Source organism: Diadema antillarum, unplaced genomic scaffold, assembly GCF_040938485.1.
Source record: "Diadema antillarum isolate AM-2024a unplaced genomic scaffold, OU_Dant_1.0 seq00001809_RagTag, whole genome shotgun sequence".
Lineage (NCBI taxonomy): Eukaryota > Metazoa > Echinodermata > Echinoidea > Diadematoida > Diadematidae > Diadema > Diadema antillarum.
In genome coordinates this window covers 161,717-183,108 of record NW_027272484.1, presented here as the reverse complement: position 1 = coordinate 183,108, position 21,392 = coordinate 161,717, and the positions used below count along the sequence as shown (strand labels likewise).

Here is a 21,392-nt window from a genome sequence, read left to right as displayed (position 1 = left end):
TTCTTTGCAATATGATGGCTTTCATATGGATATCACAGATTGACCTCATTTAGTTTGCAACAACTAATAACAATTTATTAGCAAAAGAAGTTGTCATGTAGAAAGTTTGTCTAATCAGTGGTATACTAATCCTCTTGAACTAAAACTTTTCAGGATTCGTATCTCAAACACGAGAGCTTTGTGAATTTTAGCAATGAGCAGAAGTATGTAGACCTTGTATTTTGCTTGTATTGTGGTACTTGTACAACCTTATGGCCTTTATTAAAATCTCTGTCACCTTCATAAACATTGTCTAAATGTGATAAAGCCTGTTTAGTGTTGAGTCAAACAAAACATCAGGTTGATATGACAATACATGCAACTGCATTTTAGCTATTTGATCCAAGTCCTCAAAGGTACCATACCTTTCAGCATTTTTTTTTTGAAAAAATTTATGCATATATGCATGTTTAATAGTTGCCTCTTTCTAGATATATTGTAGTTGCTGTAAGTACTAATCGTGATCTGTGGAGCGAGTTGATACAACTGTGTATGTCTCGATCTTTGAATTCTTGAAATATTAATGAGACTATTGGTCTCTGAGCACTTTTGTAAATCCTTCAACTTCACAGACTTGTCAGATGATTATTCTTTGAGAAGAAGACTTCAGTATCAAACAAAACTATTTCACTATTCTAAGGTAAGGGGCTCACAAACTGTACAGGCAAAGTAAAAGAGGAAAAGTCAATGTAGGACTGGGCCTCTGTATCATCCTTCTCGGTCATGCAAACTATTCCCCAAACTAGTGAAATATAACATTACAAATCTAAATTTGCACAAAAGTAGCAGTACTGTAGTTGTAAATCGTAATGAAAGATGCTCATTAGAGATGAACAGAAATATGTAAATGTGTGTGTGTGTGCGTGCGTGTGTTTGCATTTATGATTGTTGTGATGATGACAGGTGATATTACTGTAAAACACAGTATTTTTGTGGCACGATATTTTCGCGAATTGGATCTGACAGCCTTTTTCACGGCATGAAATTTTCGCAAGTTGCCTGTAACATTCATTACGTATAGTGTAGACAAGAACTCTCACGTCCATTTTAAGTTCTCGAATCTTGGCTCTCGCGAAATTTGTGAAATTAAAATGCATGCGAACATTCCTCGTTATACAATATTCTAAACTTGATGGGTGCCCTTTGACCTGTAGGCCTATTTCTGTTCTCTGTTTTGTTTCAACAGACACCTCAACTCTCCCTCTCTCACCATGGTTCGAGCCTTCATTGTTCTGACTCTGGCAGTCACCTTCTACTTTGCCCTGGAGGCACAAGGTGAGGTCTCTTTCAAAGAAAAACAAAAGTTGTAAATGTATGTTGTTGTTTTTTTGTAGTGTGTGTTTATCAAATTGTGTATTGCAGTTTCTTTCAGGAAGAAAAAATAGCGCATGTTATATATATATATATATATATATATATATATTTTTTTTTTTTTTTGTTTAGCAAATAGTTTACCATATGTAGACCAAGTTTGCTGACTTAATAAAACAATATTGCATGTCTAATTGACAAAAACTGATGCAGGTTACCTCTACACTGTATCATATATTTAATGCAGTATTATAGTCCTGTAGCAGAAGCCAAGCTCTTAGCAGCATTAACTCGTTCAGAGATTCATTTTAGAATGGCAAAGAGGACAAGCTGGGATGGTATTCACGTATTTGAAATATTACTCATTTTATCATAGAATGTTGTCAGCAGTCCATTGTTACATCACATCAAACATTATTGTGTACATTTTCTGAGAATGCTATGAAACAGGTTTACATTGATCTGCTGTCCATATTCATTTTGTATGTATAGTCTGATACCACATTTTCTTTGCCTTTTTTTTTTATTAGTACTCCCCCACCCCACTCCCCCCCCCCCCCACACACACACACTTCTTGTTTTTATTGTAGTCTTTGGTGTCCAATGTATGTGGACACTTGCCCTTTGAAGAACTCCTAGTTTGTAGATATTGTGTGCAATGTTCATGTACACAAATATGGACATTGCTCCTTTAAAAAGCTCCCATTTGGTAGTTCTAGTATCCAGTGGACAGTAGCCCTTCTCCTACTCAGTTTGCAGTTTTCTTGTCTGGTGTATGTGGACATATATTCCTTTTAAGAGCTTCCAATTTGTACATTTGGTGTCTGATGTATCATAGTATGTGGACACATGGCCCTTTAATACATGTAAGAGCTCCTAGTTTGTAGATGTGGTGTCTGATGTATACTACACCTTCATACTTGTTTAGACTGTGGAGTGTGCCCTGTCTGGAGGTCAGACACAATAAGCGCACCCCTCTGTGTTGTCCCTATCATTGTCCCTACCAGAAGCTGGGTGTGGTGTTGTGGCACAGTAATGTATGCCAGTAATTTGACCTTCTCCATAGAGGTGTCTGGTGGTATCTGAGCGAGTCCCTTGACCTTGCCGATAGGGGCATTGAGTAGTCTTTGAAAACAGACACTGTTAGTTAGTTATTGACCTATGCATAGCCATGCAAATATCAGATTTATTTGCAATCATTCACTCGAGGCATGTAAAAGAGAGATCACTTTTGATTGCGGCAAATGAAGTGTGCAAACAATGACTGGAGCTTGACCCTGAGTACCCAGGTAGGCAGACTTGATGTGGAAAGTTGCATTATGGGATTAAAACTATGAATGATTTCTTCATGTGCTATTAACTAACACATTAGGTCAACTTATGGCAAGAGGGTTTAAACAAAATCAAGGTGGACCAATGTTTGCATTGTGATGCATACTGTTAGTATTAATAACCTTTATCTTTAAATGTCCATACCAAAGAATTAATTAGTTTTCCACATTGTGTTCCTAAAATAGATCTTCAGAAACCATTAAATTTTGGAGGTGTGTAAATTATGCGACCATTGCAAGCAGTGGCCATACTGTATAGAGCTTTTTACACTTGTGTTTCTTAACCCCGGACTTTCTCTGACCCAGGACTATCGTTAGTCCCGTACCAATTTTTTCAGCTTTTTACACTCGCCAATTAGTCCCGTACTATCTCTTGTCCGGGGCTAAGGAGAAAACTGACCTTTTTACACTCGTATTTCTTAGCCCCGGACTTTCCAAACCACATGAATATTCATAATTACGCTGTGTACTGTACACGTACACGCACGCACTTGATTACCTCGTTTCTGATTGGTCAGTGAGGGTCGCACTTCGTCTCCGTCGCTTAGCCCAGGATTATTTTTTCGTTCTGTTTACACTCACTTGCTTGGCACCGCAATTGCGGTGCTAACCCCTGCTATTTTGCAGGGCCAGATAGTACCGTACTATCGGTGGGGCTAGCCCACTTTGGCAAAAACGAGTGTAAACAGAAAGTGGGCTAAGGATAGTCCCGTACCAACGGTGGGGCTAAGGCCCCCCCTTAGCCCCACCGTTGGTCCGGGGCTAAGCAAAAATTTACAAGTGTAAAAAGCCCTTATGAAGACATTGATGTTGAAAGACCACTGAATATTCACCAAGAGGAGTCGGTACAGACATATGGTATGTTGTGAACAGGGAAAATTTGCAAAGTGTGTCAAAATTGTAGTGCCTGCACTCCTGAAATTGAAACTGTGTTTGTCTTCAAAAACAAAACAAAACAAAACAGGATAGTTCTGAGTATTAAAACATTGTTATCTGTACTATTGCTATGGTTATAATCGGCAAGTAATTGACTGTACTTTGCATATATTCTATGGAAATCTTACACTTTCAGGTGCTTCGTAGTGATTCATCGTACAAACTGCATGTAAAATTGTAATGAAAAATATCCATTTAAGGAAGCAAAGTTAGCAATTTCCCACAACAGACATGAGCTCTAACTGTACTTTGCATGGAATTGGAACCAATATTTTGGTGTGTCGTTAATTTACTGAAATATATCAGTCAATCGGGAAAGTTGGTGAAAATAAAATTACCATGGAGTGTAGGGCATAAAAGTGTCAAAGTATGTGTAGAGTATATATACAAGGAGTCTATTGAGGTAGACTTTAAAAGAGAGAGAGAGAGAGAAAGGGAGAGAGAGGAAGGCTGAGAGACATGGTAAATGTGTGGAACAGATGGCCAGTGTATGTTTCACCACAGGTTGGAGAACTGGAACTCACAGTGGGGGTTGGCAGTTGTGTGAGTCATGATTTGGGCATGTGGACTTATTTGAGTCTCCTGGGGATGTAGTTTGACCGATTTATATACCCTTTCAAATCTTGTGAAATTTTGTCTGTTTTAGTGTGTCCTATGGTTACAACATAGCAGTCTGTAGAGGTATTGCAGTCATATCAGGGAACAGTATTGATGCATTTCTGCTCAGTAGAAAAAAACAAAAACATTCTGAGTATATGAATGAAATAGGCCTATCTAACATTCTCCTCTATCAAAAGCCTTACTACTGGTCTTTAGAGTTCTCCATTGACTGGTAGATGTGAGCTGCCCTACGTTTTAATACTCATTATGCTCATTCTTTGAGTATGTATTCTCTGACAGTGAAATCTGACGGTGGTTTCAATACTGACTATGTATTCCTTGGCTGTGTGTACTCTTAAATGCTGCATAGGGTTTTTATTTTCACGAATCTCGCGGGTGTCAGTCTGGTCATATTTGCGAATTCTATAACATGCAAAAGAATTAATGCTGATCCTAGCATGAATGCAATGTGCATGTGTACATTTCTCTCTCCATTGCTCGCGAAATTGTCGGAAAGTCGCAGTTCACAAAAACTTAGACTGGCTAAATATACTGTATGTGCCAAATATTTCGTGATGTTTTTATTTTCGCGAATTTCACGAGTCGGTTGCTATTTGCAAATTTAAAAACCCATGAAAATATCAACTCTGATGCCAACATGAATGTGACGTGCTTGCATACATTTCTCCATTCAGTCATGCACTCCACAATTGTGAATTTAACCACTCACGAAATTCTCTGAAAGTCTCCATCTGCAAAAATGTAGACTCGCTATTATATGGCGTTTCCAGTATTCTCTGGAATCACCTACTAAATATTCTCTCACTGTTGTGTTCTCTTTGCAGCGGAGGAGTGTGACAGTCCCAGGCTCTTCAAAGGGTGCAACATTGTTGGCCAGCAGTGTCACTGTGACCAAGTGACAGCGTGTGAGAATCCCTGGCAGTTCAAGAACAGCAAGAAGTGCCGCCGTGCGCTGTTCGGTAAAGGCATCACTTTAAATACTCATATTCGATCAGTTTAAAGGGATGTTGTAGTTGTGCTTGAGATGGGGCTTCAGATTATTCATTTATTTTTAGTTAGGGATTTTTTTTAGATAGTGAAAAATTATGAAATATGAAAGAACATACAATTCTAAGAGGTATTCAAAGTTTGATTGATGAAAATTGGTTTTGAAAAGGCCAAGATATATGAAACAAGCAATCCTAAATAAAACTGGGACCCACATTTTATTAGGATTGCTTTGTCTTTAATACATTGTTTTTGTATATATCTCAGCCATTTCAGAACAGCTTTTCATCAAATAAACTTTTGATTCCTCTAAGAATAATTTTATGCTCTTTAATATTTCATCTAGATGGTTTATGATTATCTCGCAAAAACTTGAAAGCTGTACCCCTATCTCAACTAAACTATACTATCCCTTTAAGATGATAATCTGAAAGACCACTTGTAAAGTAGGTCAAGTAGACCGTTTTTTTTTTTTTAATCTCTTGCTCAGTTATGCTAGCAGGAGTATTTTTTTAAAGCACTCTGTCATAGAATGCAAATCATTCATTGTAGTGAGAAAATGTGTTGCAAGTAATATGATGAAACACCAAATTTAGTAGCATTTACCGTAATGTTTTTAAATATTTTTTCTTTCTCTCTCTCTTGGTTTTTAAAAATACCAGATAGGTCATAACATGCATGGCAATGCTTTGTTCATGAATATTCAGTATATCTAGTTTGATTTTTTTTTTTTTCATTAGGGGAGTATGAATTTGTATCGACTGTAAAATGGGATGGTGAGATTGCTCAATCAGTGGAATATTTGCTTTCATTGAAACGGCTCTGGGTAAAGCCCAACAGAGCAATTTTCTTGTGTGATCATGTTGTTCTTGCTTTAGGAAACAAAACACTCTGTCCCTTGGGTAGAACATAGAATAAAGGTGCTATGGATCAGACAGGCATAACTCATGCAACCTAGCTCCTGCTTCATTTACCTCAGAAAGAGGAAGGTGCCCCCTACATTGTATGTAGTGGCCCATCCCTCATACAGACACACACACCGGAAATTGGCTGAGTGATGCCGACCCCTTGTGGTTTAGCACCAGGTGACTAGCCATATAATCAGCAAATGATATCAACCATACACTTTGTGCCTAATGAATGAATGAAGCCATCGATCATGTACTTGTGCTACAGTGGTTTCATCTTACCTTTTTACAGAAGGAAACTACATTTTGTTGTTTACTACCTTGTTGTTCTTTAAAGGCATTACTTACCGTTTGCAGATGAAAAACAAACAAACAAACAAAAACCAAGAACCCAGCTTTAGTGCCTCAAAATAGTTCCAAAATGTGAGTTAGGGATAGAAACAACCAATGTGAAAATTTGAATCAGTCATACAAAATGTGAACAATAGTTATAATGAAAATGTTTCCAGACTAAACCATCTACAGTTATGGTTTATTGAGAAAATCATGATATCTCCTTTATATATTTTAGGCTTTATTGCAAAATTTTTATATGGTAGGGTGTTATGTGAATCTCTTCCCACTTCCGTGATACAACTGTCCTAGGCATTTGCATCAAACGTGATAACTTGAACAGTTTTCAAGTCACTACTCCAAATGGTAAACAGTACCTTTAATGCAATGCTACAGATGTCATAGTCGATACCAGTGCTTCTGAGTACACCTGTCGAGGAGGATATAGGCATAGGCCCAACCTGAAATATGTTTGTAAGTCAAATGTTATTCAGTATTTAAACTAGGATTTTAAAATCCATGCAATAAATGCCAGACTTTTTCATTGAGTAGGGCCTACTGTCTGTTTGTTTTTATAAAGTCTTCTCAACAGTAACAGACACTGTCTAGATGCAAACTTGTGGCAAAAGGAGCAGTTTCCCCTACCATGGACTGTATTTTTTTTGTGGGTGTCTGATTCAGTACCTGTGAACTACGTGTATCTATTGTATCTGCTCAGGACAGACACAAACCCCACTTTGCACTTTTATGGTGATAATCCAACAACAGGGAGTCATACTGTAGTATTAGGTCAGGGTCATGCCAGCTCACCTTTTTCTTTTCTTTTTTTTAATAGCAGGGGAAATGACAACTGGTCAGACATGTCTGCTCTCAGTCTAGCCTTCGTTTCAGCTGTACATTGATTACTGTAAAACATGATATATTCGCGGCATGAATTTTTCGCGAATTGGAGCCGACGGCCTTTTTTGCGGCACTGGCATTGAATGCATATAGTGAAGACAAGAACTTTCGCGTGCATTTTAATTTCGCGGATCTTGGCGCTTGCGAAATTCACAAAATTAAAATGCATGTGAACATTCCTCGTTTAGCGGTATTTGCTTTTGATTGCAATTTGCAAGAACTTTGCTGTAAAACAAATATTTTGCTGTTTGTTTATAATGCTAAATGCTTTACCTACATCCAAGTATGAAAAAATAAGTGGAAGTGCAATATTGTCATCAAATAAGACTCTTAAGTTATGGATCTAACAAATCAAAATGACATATCCTTAAAAAAATTGTCAATTATAGGGAGGGAGAAAGGTAGATTTCAAGTTGATCCTGGAATAGACTGCCAGAGCATTATGTATTGTAGTTTTGTTTTGTTTGTTACTTTATCATGAGGGCATTATTTGAGAAAGAAGCCTGTAGTGTTAAAGTATGGACTGTGAAAGCTGATAATAAACTACAGTGTAAGTACTGTTCAATTTTCTATTATACATACACCGGGTTGTACATTGTGGGGCTATGTTTGATCATGATTCAACCTTGAAAATGACCCTACCTGTTCAGTGTGGAAAATATTACGGATCCTCTGCCGTGAAAGGTGGAACCGCAGACAGGCTCATGTGACAAACCTGGTGGATACTCATCATGAAAGTGGCTTTATCACAAAATTTAGGGTGATTTGATCGTACACTGTGAGGGAGGATGGAGTGTACTGTGAGACTTGTCACCGAGCCAGCTTGTCTGGGATGAAAACTTGGTGGTCGGAAGTCAGGGGTGGGAAAAACAATCTCACGGATGGGAAACAGGAGGTAATCAACTCAAAACAGTTTCAACTCCACTAAAAACACCCAGTAGGTAAAGTAAATAGAAAGAACATTTATAAACAAAGAAAGGGAGGAAACGAAAGTGGGATAAATGATGAAAGGTGTATGCAGAGAGTCACAGAGAGACCAACAGATAAATGATAAAGCAATAGAGCTGGCTACAAATGCAGTCTGTGTATGAATTGAGGCAACAATCATATTAAAAGAATGTATTTGTACTGGTATTTGTTTTTGTATAAATGGTGTATGTACATGTATCATATCTCATAGTGTATTAAGAGTGTATATGTACCTAAACTCAAGAGTGCATTTCTGTAGAAGAATACAGAGAGATATAGGGTAATTGGTAATTTGACTTGCAATGTGACTGAAGAATGCAATTCTATTCCCCTCAGAATGCTTCAGGTGCATGTTTCAAGTGTTCAAATGAGCAAAATTTGAACGTTGACATATCATACATTGTATGATGTATTTGATGCTTAACTATGTATGACTGAAGCTTTAAAGTTACTATCCAGTTTGTATGCAGTATATCTGTATTTGGGCTTATTGGAAGTATGAGATTTATTTTTCTCACAGTAGTGTTGTACTTCTATGTCATTTCATTGTGGTGTTTTCCTTGCATAGTATATGAATATACTTTGCCTAGACGGTTTCTGGTTAAAACTATGGGCAGGCAGAAGTGACTCCAAAATAGCACTTTTCACCAAGAATTGCACTTCGGAAGTGAATAGTAACCGTTAGAGGTACCGAGGCCTATAATTTTAACCAAAAACTTGAAATAAGGCGAAGTTGTTTTATATATTGGACCAAAAGTTTACATAAAAGAAGGGGAAAATAAAGCGAAAAGTCAGGTTGTGAATGCAAGGTTGTGGAGGGATCCTACAGTGATCGAAGGAAGCAGTGATGATGTTACAATTCTTTTATGACATTATTTCACGTAAATGTACTATTTTGAAAGTGACATCATAAGAAGTGATGTCAATATTCCAGATATAAGACCACGGAGTGTCAAGCATGCCAACATTCTGAAATAGTTGACAATACATAAATCATGTGAGGCTTTTTCAACCAATCATTGGAGCAGCTTAATTATTGACCCAAAATATAGCAAGTATTTTGTGAGATCTGATATTCATTCCTTTGAATAATGATAATTTGTGAATGCCATATTTGAAACTTAGCCACTTGTTTGGTGGTTTCACAAATTGATAGATTTGTCATACATTTACAGCTGTATAGCTGTAGTGATTGGATACACGCCGACACTGTGCAACCATTTACGAGTTGCTTCAAGTGTTGATACTTCATCAATTTGTATACTTGGTAGTTTTGAAGAAGTTTTCAAGAATACTGCTCAAATTTGAACATGAATATTTGATGTTGTGATGGCAAACGTCACAATTTTTGTCTTTTTATTTCTCTGTCCTTCCTTAGGTGACCCGTGCGAAGAGAATCCATGCATGAATAAAGGCATCTGTGTCCAGCACAAGGATGGACATGCTGAGTGCAAGTGTGCTGGAACTGGTTACCATGGAGAACTGTGTGAATTGGGTAAGCTTCGGAATTCACCCATTTTCCCATCTGACTTAGGTTATACTGTAAAACACGATATTTTTGTGACATGAAAGTTTCGCGAATTGGAGCCGACGGCCTTTTTCGCAGCATGAAATTTTCGCGAGTTGCCTCTAACATTCAATGTGTGTAGTATAGACATGAACTTTTGTGTGCATTTTAATTTTGTGAATCTTAGCTCTCACGAAATTAGCGAAATTAAAATGCACATGAACATTCCTTGTTTTACAGAACATTGTGGGTAACTAGACACATGAATGATCCTGTAGTGCACCGTGGATTTCACTGGTAGTTTTATGCATACATGTAGTTTATTGCAAGTTCAGTGACATTCATGAAATTTATGACACACCAAAATTTAGCAGCAAATGTAGTGTATTTTGTGTACAAGGTGGGAAAATAGATCTCTTCTTTAAAAGGGATGAGATGTATTTTTCATTGTATTACTTGGTGAGTTTTAATGTGAAATCAACCACCTGATTAATTGTTCTTATTAGTCCCAATTTTCAAAATATGCAGAGGGAAACATGACTGAACAAAAGTTTTCTGTGCATGAAAATATGCCAAAGTGTTGTACAAAGGCTATGGATTAAAGTCTTAAACTAGGATTGCATCACAATAATGACTACCAAAGTAATTTTCCATTGAAAGTTTTTTATAGTCACACTGTCCAAAGTTTGTACAATGACTATGATGTGCACAAAAACTTTTTTTCCCTCATATTGTAGCAGCAAATTGAACTGCAAGATTTCCACATGGGAATATGTCAGCCATACTCCTTGCATTGAGTTACTCTGCCATGGCCAGATTGTGTGCACCTGCTATGTGGTTTGACCCTTGACCTTTAGAGGACTGTCAATTGCTAGGATGTCTCTCACATCATGATGACCGTGAAACACATTGAGACTGCTTTCCCACAGAGAGCACTGCAGTGCACTATTATCAACTCTTTATGTGCCACGTTCGCTCGACCGACTCGGTCGATGGCTTGCAAACTTTGCATATTCTGCTCAAACCCACAATCCCGCCCAAACCGATCGACATATCGCCAAATGCCAGAGTACAATGAAAGCTTTTGTTGCGCTTCTGTTCATCTCACATCAAGCTCGCATTTTAAGTGGTAATTGACTATCAAGCGGTGTTGTGTAATAGATTTGCGTGTAAATCTTAAGTTTTTGTCACTGTTTTGTGTGCAAAAGTCATGCTTTTACCGTTATGTAGCTACTGGTCATTTCAATGAATCATAGTAATCAATTATACAATTTTCATCAGAGCAAAGCATAGCATTTTCTCTTCAGCTTTGCTCAATTCTTGTCCAGTTTAACAGAAATCTATAGAAGTTGCAAAACAGAATGTTTTCTCAAAGCATGACTACGTTGGTGTCTCAGAATAATGTGGCACACAGGGGTTTCGACCACGGCACATAAAGAGTTAACTTGGTGGCTGTCAGAAAGTGGTTACATTGAGTGGAATCCACCAGCCCCCAGTAGTCGCATTCACACAGACAATATAGTGGGGTACTAATCACGATCCAAATACTGAGATTTGTTTTCCACCCGCTCAAATGGAAATATCGTGCGAATTGGTGATTGTGATAATTTGATGATTAAACTACCAGTAAACATGCCAGAAATTTAGTGGAATGGTAATCCTTGCCCCTGTGTTCGTGCACTGTTTTATCATGCATTTTTTGATAAACAGATACATGTATAACAAATCTCAAGATTATGTGCTCCAGCATTCACACGCTCGGCACACTGAATTATTATGCTATTCCTCAAATTATCACGATGATTCCGAAATAATTGCAAAGTTTCTAGGGATTTGGATTATGGTGCTGCAGGTGCTAGTTAGTGAGATTTTTATGTGCACACAGGCAAAAATCTCAAGAAACTTGTATTATGATGCAAATCACAAGATTTATATCCTGCTAATTTGTGTCAATGTGAATGCCACCATTGATTAAATATACTAGCTTCCAGCATGTGTCATTGGGGGCTGTGACCTGGGTGAAGAAAGGGGGGGGGGGGGGGAGAGGGGAGGTGTAAAGATTGGTGATCACTTCATAGAAAAGAGCTCCACCTGCAGTTGTGAAGGTACATGTGTACATTGTAGCCGGAGGGTCCTTGGTATTCTCACCCTGAGGCTGAAATGTGACTCAGGAATAACCCTCTTGCATAGTGATTAATACAAACCAGACCACAAGCTAGAGGAAGAAGTGGTTAAAACAGTTGGAAGTGTTACTGTTTAAATGGATTTCAGATGTGACCTCTTTCATCACATTCATTATAGTTAACAATATATATATGTATATATATATATATATATATATATATTTTTTTTTTTTTTTTTTTTTTTTTTTGGTAGAAACACTTTTTTTTTTTTTTTTGGGGGGGGGGAGAATTCTGGAAATAGTATATTTTGTAGCAACATGTGCTGTTATTCACCCATTCCAGGAACTGGTGCAGAACAGCGCTGTTTCTCGCAGAACAAAATAAATCAAGCTTTCATGAATATTTGAATATTGTGTCCATGTACAGTGTCAAATGTTCTCTAGTAATACTGTAAAAGTGGATATTTTCGCGTGACTAATTTTTCGTGCTTGGCCGGGTCAGAAGAGTTTCGCATGTTTTTAATTCCGCATAATCAAAACATCACGCACAGGAACATATGGCAAGCAAAAATATTTGTGTGCTTTTATTTTCGCGCTAGTTTCTGGTTGCGTGAAATGGGTGAAAATTTCAACACCGCGAAAATTTCCACTTTTACATTATTACTGTTACAGAGAGCAGATAATAACAAATTATTGTTACCTTATATATATATATATATATTGTGGCCTTCTCTCCTCTATTCGCTAGTGTATATGTTGTTATACGCTGTGTGCCATCCGGCCCCGGCAACTAGCTGGAGAAGGGTCAGGATGGTCCGAGCTAGGCTGGGGTCCGTTTGGTTGAAATATACAACCAGGCGTGGAGAACGGCGTTGAAATGTACCATATTGCTGGGTTACTTACTACCAGTCTATTCCCATTACTTGCTTACTACCAGAATACTACCAGTCACAATTCATCCAACGAAGATACCAGTACCAGAGCAGCTCATCCACTCGCAGATACCAATACCAGTGCAGCTCATCCAATCGCAGATACCAATACCAGTTCACTCGCATATCATTTCATCAGTTCCGTAATTGCACTGCACTACTCACCAATACTTGTGTTATACTGCAGCAGACTTCAAATGAAACGGTCCAGGCAGTAGTATCCACTTCAATCAACGCTTTATTAACATTCAATAACACTACTCATCCACACTTTGGCCTGTATCCAGGCCCACCCAGCTGTTTCGATACATATTCGACCTCTTATTATTCTCCGACCGCTATATTTCCAAAACAGTTACGCATTTTACTTACTGACCTTTTCCTCAAATACTAACACTTATTAACCTTCCTCATCATACGGAAATGATTAGATAACGAAGCAATAACTGTATGAAAGATTATTACTGAACATAATCGCATCTCCAACAATTATTACCCCTCTAAAATTCCTAACAAAACAATCCATAAACGTCAGTTTCCTTGAAACTGATCGATTCATGATCGATTGCTAAAATAATTGATCGATTATATATTCGACCACGAAACTTTCAATATTGGGCTCATTTTCACCCGTTTTCTTACTAATACACTAATCTACCAATTCTCCATTGGTTACACGACACCCCTCCCTCGCTAAGCTCGGTCCCCGAGCTGACAAATAACAACTCGACAACTTAAACTGGTAAATATAAAATACAACAAAATGCAACACTCGATAAAAACCTTGCTACTATCTCAACGTCTTGATAGCATTTTCCTCAAACATCCAGCCACATAACGTTTTATACCAAACATTTGTACGTTCTAACTTCCGCACGAATGGAAACCTCATGAGCACTGCTCAAATCACAAATTCCTACCGGGTCTCACCTCCTATAAACATGAACATGAACATGCTGTGATCTGTCTTCTAGCGCATTGTGCTGAATGAGCAAAACATGGCACTTCCCATCTTAATGGGCCTTCACTGTTTAATTTTCATCCTAGCAAATCAAGTAAATGATACCAGCCTAATCAAACATACATCATCCAAGATTACTGCCAAACTCTCCTTAAATAGAACACGGTCTCTACCACTTTGGTCCTATTTCTTCTTGAAAGAGAGACAAAATATAATTCAGTGCGATTACTCCAAAACAACCTGGTTTTATCTAAGGCGTCAGGGAATTAAGTCACTGCAGTTCTGCTCGCGTTCTGAACGCGTTCTGAACGGGGTACTTAAATGAAACAAAAGGCGCGTTACCTTCCGTTCCGCTGGAAAACTAACGGAAATTTCGCTATTGTTTGCGGAACGGGCAAGAACAAAGTCATTACCGATTTAGTGAGGACGGGTTCTTGAACGTTCCACGGAAAGATCGTGCGCTATTGTTCGCGAATCCACTAAAGAAATTGCGACTCTACTCGTCCAAAACGCGCTTTTGAACGATCTATCCACAGTGTACACACAATAAGAGAATGCTCTTGCGTTCTACAGTGCTTGTGTACCTTGAAACTGCGAATGGGAAATGAACTCTCCATCGTATTTGAGGCTATAAAATGGTGCTTGTGTTGTGGTACAATAAGAATGAAAAGGCGGAAATTAGGAAGGGTTATCGAGCGTTCCACGGAAAGCACATCACTGACATGCTCTATTTGACCGCGTATTCCTTAAAATTATGACATGAAACTTACCTCCCTTCCGTGTTTGACGCTATCTACATGAAATACTACTATCGGATTTGGCAAGAAAGAATTCTTGATAGTAACAAATAAAATTCGCCTGCCATTATCAGAGCAGACCTCGAAAATTAGCCGTCGATGCTCTTGGCCGTCATGCCCCCAGAATGTGGCAGAAAACGATATTCTCTAGGCCATTCAATTTACACCTGCCCCTTTTCTTCTTGACGTCGCTCCCCTGTGATCAAAGACGTGCCATTTTTCTTTTTGTCGTTAGTGTGCCTCTTTTTAATTCATTTGTTTTGGGGTTCTGTGGTGGCAAAAACCAGGGCACACACACACACACACACACACACACACACACACAAAAGAAATGACGGATGTTTTATTGTACTTTTGGAAATGAACAGCGTAGATGTCAGATATTTGATTTTGCGTTCGAAAATGAATAAGGATAACATTCGGCTCCGAAAGATGCTGAAATAAATGTCGAATGTTTGCTTTGACGTTCGGAAATAAATGATAATGATATTCAACTCCGTACGATGATGAAATAAATGCCGGATGTTTGTTTTTGCGTTTGAAAGTAAATAGCAATAACATTCAGCTCCGGAAGATGCTGAAGTGAATATCAAATGATCCCTTTGACGTTCGGAAATGAATAACAATAGTATTCAACTCCATACGATGATTAAATAAATGTCGGATGTTTGCTTTTACTTTCGAAAGTAAATAGCAATAACATTCGGCTGCAGCAGATGCTAAAATAATGTCAGATGATTGCTTTTACGTTCGGAAGTGAATTGCAGTATTTATTCTGCTCCATACGGGCTATACGATACTAAAATGACTGTCAGATGTTTGCTTTTATATTTCGAAATGAATAACAGTAACATTCAGCTGCGTTCGATGGTGATATCAATGTATGATTTTGACTTAACATTTGGAAATGAAATAGCTAATATTCAACTCCGTACGATGATAAAATAAATGCCGGATGTTTGCCTGTTTGTTCGAAAGTAAACAGCAATGACATTCGGCTCCGGAGGATGCCAAGATAAATGTCAGATGATTGTTTTATTCTTTTAACGTTTGGAATTGAATGGGAGTAACATTCTGCTCCATGCGATGCTAAAATAAATGTCGGATATTTGCTATAAAATTTCAAAATGAATAACAGTAACATTTAGCTGCGTTTTATATGGTTAGCTAAGTGTCTGATCTCTGCCTTGACCTTCAAAAATGAAAAACAGTATACATTCGGTTAAGTACATTGCTAAAATAATTGTCAGATGATTCATTTCACTTTCGGAAGTGGACAGCAGTAATATTCGGCTCCGTATACGATAATAAAATAAATGTCGGATGTTTGCTTTTACATCTGGAAATGAATTACGGTAATATCATGCTCCATACGATGCTAAAAAATAACACATTGTTGCTGTTACATTTGGAAATGATTAACGGTATCAATCGGCTCAGTTAGATGCTAAGATAAATAGCGGATGTTTGCTTTCATGTCCGGAAACGAATAAAGGTAACATTCAGCTCCGTAAGATGCTGAAACCAATGTCGGTTGTTTGCTTTTACATTCGAAAATGATAAACGGTAACATTTGGCTCCGTAAGTTGATTAAATACTAATAAACGTTGGATATTTTTTTTTTCTACAATCAGAAATGAAAAATGGTTCTTCAGGGGTCGCGCTTAACTTTTTAACTAGCCAGGCAGATCAGTTAGATTCAATTTTGGCTAGTCCGCAAAATTTTTGACTGGCCAACAGTCCGTCTTGTTTTTTAATCGCATGACTAATGTCACTTTGGGGAGGGCCCCAAGTAATACGACATTTCAATTACTGTATTATGTATCATATTCATTATCATTACTTCATTATCATTATTCATCATCACTACGTTTTGTAACTGTTTTGTGACAGGTTGAATTGTCTTCCGGGTCAGGGGCAAGATATACAGCCTACAGGCCTCGGAAATGTTGATGTTTATTTATGAACGCACGCACACCGTAATCACACCAACACATTCACAGAAGTGAAGAACAGGTCGATTATTCATTCTTTTTTTATTCTCCAAACAAACGTTTCAGTAGTGACAAATACAGGCCTAATTGATGGTCGATTCGTTCTAAGCTAAGCATTTTTTGAGGCACCATCATAAACCAGGGTGCTACACAACTTTTTTTAATCACTTGCCCGATCGGGCAAGCAGATTTGCAAATTAGTGTAAAACACTTGCCCGAACAGGAAAAAAAAATCAGAAAATATAAAAGTTAAAAAAAAATCACTTGCATGTCAAGGTTTTAATGGAAAAAAAGAAAGAAAGTGAAGTTGATAAACAGCTGAGGTTGAGAAAAAGAGAGAAATAGCATATTTGAGGCCAATTATCAGGGTTTCATTTTTCAGGAGGACTATTACCACGCTCCTTACGCCTTGTCAGGAACACTAAAGTAGGTGTAGCATTCTTTTTTTTTCACATAATGGTACTTCAATATTCAAAAATGCTTCTGGTAATTGGTTATTCCATCTCCCCTCTACCTGACTCCTTTCACTGTGTACTTGTACTCATTTCACTCTGATCTTTCCACGCCTTGGCCTCGATCCCATTGGAAAAAAAAGAAGAAAAACAACGAGAAAACACACACACACACACACACACACACACGCACACACAACAAAAACCTCTTCCCTACACCTTTCTGATTTCCGTGTTTCTGTCAGGTGAAAGAATAAAACAACAGCAGATGTTGATTGAAACTTGACACCCATTCATGCCAGCCAGGCCAGGCTGCCATGTAACTTCAAAGCACATTCCGACAGCTGGCTGGCAAAACCACATGGCAGAATTTGCGCGCGTTTGTAGATTGCTGGATTGGGTGGAGCTAGGGCCTGGGAACAGGCAAGGGTGTTTAGTCTGTGAGTTATCAAAAGCAGACCTTCTGAACAATTGAAACGTCATGATACTTTTGGACTGAAAGGGAAAAAAAAAGACGAGTTTAGTATCATAAATTTTTACGTAGTCATGCAAAAAGATTAATATACACTCATGTCATGACAAGAAATGAATCAATATTCCAAGACAAAAACAAAGCAGCCTCGGGTACCTAACGGTGACATCGAGACGCCATGCATTCACCATGCACGTTTGGGAGCAACATGTTGGAGATGGCAGGGGGAGGGGTGATCCTGGAGTTTGTGAAAATTTCCCGACACCCAGGGAGGTGATAGAATCTCTTCCCACTGTCTAACCGGATAGTGAATTTGTCTCGGCATACGAGACCTTTCATATATTTCTGTGATTTAGTTTTTAATCGAGTGATTAATCAATCCCTTCCTACAGTTTAGTAAACATTTAAAATACTCGATCAAGCACACAATTATAACTTAAAGTGTAATCGACTGTTCGATAGTTCTACTATGGGTCAAAAGAAAGGCCAGAGAACCATGTGTTGCTTATAGAATCATGATCTTTGCGATGATTCCTTGAACTCAACTCAAGAGCTAGTTCTTCGATCGATATTTCCAGGCTATACATGTATTTACACGCTGTTTATTCCAGTGCGCGCATTCTTTCGTCTGGCACCTGGTTTTGTGGAAATTTCCACAAGTTTCTCGTAAGACCAGAGACTGCATACACAATCTCTTCGCTTGTATTTACTGTCGTGTTTTCCCCCTTTGCTGGTAATGAGCATTTAGATTTAACTTTACGAAGGTTGCAATCTAGCACGTGGTTCTTGTTGTAAGGTGTATGTATTTTTTTTGTCATCATTCATGGCCGGAGGGGAAAGAAGAAGTATGCTCAGCAATCTGTCTTTTACACCAGCATCAGTAATTATCATCACCATCACTCAGATCATTCGGCCCTTGTCCTATTAACATTCAGAAACATGACCAACATGCCACTCGAGATAATTCACACTACCAGCACTAACCGTGGTACTTACGTGTTGAAAAGGCACACAGTTTTGCTGTAGATTGCTACTGAAAAAATAGAAAGTCGTAGTTTTGCCGTGGTTCTTTGTGTTCGTGCCTTAGTGTTGAATACGTTGTTGTTAAGAAGTGAAAGAGGCGTAGATAATGTAAAGTGGTTGTAGATCAGGGGTGGATTAGTGAGGATCAAGTCGTAGGAAAGTCGTAGTTTTGCCACAGCACAAAAGACGACTTCCGCATCTCCGCTCTCGCGACCGAGAACGCCGTCTTTTGTTATCCAGTGTGAAAATCGGAAAATAGACCACTAGCTATTCACGGCGATAATCCGTCTTTTGATACCACTTCTATTTTCCTCCAGGGCAGTTCCCTCAAAACTACGACTTTTCTACGAACAGCCAACTACTATTTTATGACTTAATTATCGGCTTAAATCATTCTGGACTTACTAGTATTGTTCTAGCCATCAATGCATCGGCAGGTAAAATCCATTCGCGCACACAATGTGGCTTCGTTATTGCGGCTAGCTAGTACTAGCTCTCAGCTTCTTACTAATCGTGGCCGCGCCTCAAACCATGGGCGTCACCAGGGGGGGTGCGTTGGGTGCGAACGCACCCCCCTTCAGATCTAAAAAAAAAAAAAAAAATCAGTCTGCGAGCGACCTCAACGCCGGACGCTAAATAATTACTCTTTTCTAATTTGTTTTTATATTTTGCACCAGGGACACACACACACACACACACACACACACACACAAATAATAATAATAATTCGCACCCCTGGTCACCTGGCAGCACTGATTTTGTACATATCTATTAGTATTCTACAGTGTTTACTATTTATCGACCGTACTGTACATCCGTACGATACGGAGCACTTATACACGTTTGCCCCATCCCACATAATCATAATTCCCGCAATGAAAAGATTTTCTTGCTTTTTTGTTAGAATTCAAGAAATCTGTCCAATTAGTTCACCCAAAAGCAGTGGCGTAACTACGGAGGGGGGTGCGCCCCCCTCCCAATCCGCTGGCAAATCCGCTCCCAAACTGCTTTTGAATGAAAGGGTGATCAAGAAATAAGATATTTTTCTATGATTCCTTTTAACCATAATTAGATAGGTATATAGTGTGAAACATTGTTCAAAAAGCCCGGACCCGACAAAAGATTGTGATTCAGCGTGATTCCTGGTTGGCATTCTGCATAATCATAAGCAGGATGTGCGCAGTGAACTCAGTACATCCGAACGAAGAGTCGCTACAATGTTGCGCAATGTGATGTAGAATGTATACTTTTGTACCTTACTCTTCGTTATATCAAAGCTAGATCATTGATTTTGCAGTGTTGCTTTATACATACTAGTCTATGTAAAAATGTCTTGCATTGCCAATAAAAAGACTTGCCCTGGGCTAATTCCTAACTTTTCCTTGTACATATAAGACACACACACAAACAAACACGCACAATTAGTTTATGGGATGCTCTAAAGTGCAGATTTTGGACATCCTTTCCCCGCTTGGTCACTTCGACGCCACCTCGCTGGTCATACCTCCCCCAGTCATGAACATAAACCCACACCCTTGACTACCAGTGGCGGATCCAGGGAGAGGGGCGCACCGGGCTCACCGGGCGTCCCCCCCCCCCCCCCCTTTAATTTCCAAAGCGAAAAAAAAAATAATATAGCTTCAAACGGCAGTTTTTGGACAGTAAAATGTCAAAAGTTTCAAGCTCGCTCGTTCCTCTCGCTCGCATTAGTCGTAATGCCATTCTCCTGAAGTTGCTGCCAGTAATTGCCGGCAGTTGCGCCTGGTGCGCCCCCCCCCCTTAATTTCCAAAGCAAAAAAATATAGCTACAAACGGCAATTTGGGGACTGTAAAATGTCAAAATTTTCAAGATCGCTCGCTCCGTTCGCTCGCATTTAATCTTTATGCCATTCTTCTGATGTTGCTGCCAGTAATTGCCTGCAGGTGCGCCCGGTGCGCCCGGTGCGCCCCCCCCCCCTAACTTCCAAAATGAAAAAATATGGCTAAGAACGGCAGTTTTGGGACTGTAAAATGTTACATTTTCAAGCTCGCTCTCTTCGCACGCTCGTATTTAATTGTTATGCAATTCACCTGGATGTTGCTGCCAGTAATTGCCAGCAGTTGCGCCCGGTGCCCCTCCCCCCTTAATTTCCAAAGCGAAAAAATATGGCTAAGAAAAGACCGGCAGTTTTTGGACTGTAAAATGTAATATTTTCAAGCTCGCTCGTTCCGCTCGCTCGAATGTAATCAATATGCTCTCCTGATATTGATTCCAGTATTTGCCAGCACTTGCGCCCGATGCGCCCCCTTAAATTCTAAAGCGAAGAAATATAGCTACAAACGGCAGTTTGTTTGTTTGGTTTTTTTTTACTGTAAAATGTCAAAATCTTCAAGCTCGCTCGCTCGCTCGCATTTTATTGTTATACGCAATTCTCCTGATGTTGCTGCCAGTAATTGCCGGCAGTTGCGCCCGGTGCGCCCCCCCCCCCCCCACCTCCTTTATTTCCAAAGCGAAAAAATATGGCTCCAAATGGAAGTTTTGGGACTGTAAAATGTCAAAACTTTGAAGCTCGCATTTAATCTTTATGCCATTCTTCTGATGTTGCTGCCAGTAATTGCCTGCAGGTGCGTCCGGTGCGCCCCCCCCCCCCCCATTAACTTCCAAAATGAAAAAATATGGCTAAGAACGGCAGTTTTGGGACTGTAAAATGTAAAATTTTCAAGCTCGCTCTCTTCGCTCGCTCGCATTTAATTGTTATGCCATTCACCTGATGTTGCTGCCAGTAATTGCCAGCAGTAAGATGCGCCCGGTGCGCCC

The 21,392-nt window shown here is 39.0% G+C and overlaps 1 protein-coding gene across 1 annotated transcript in view; it reads left to right on the top strand.

Moving 5' to 3' along the window:
- The window catches only part of LOC139712464 (cysteine-rich motor neuron 1 protein-like), a 36,322-nt gene that overhangs the window by 3,588 nt on the left and 11,342 nt on the right, over positions 1-21,392 (top strand). Inside the window, exons 2-4 of the mRNA XM_071624280.1 lie at positions 1,226-1,314; positions 5,063-5,197; positions 9,714-9,830. Of these exons, the coding sequence (XP_071480381.1) occupies positions 1,251-1,314; positions 5,063-5,197; positions 9,714-9,830 (316 nt within the window). The 5' untranslated portion in view covers positions 1,226-1,250. The remainder of the gene's footprint in view (positions 1-1,225; positions 1,315-5,062; positions 5,198-9,713; positions 9,831-21,392) is intronic.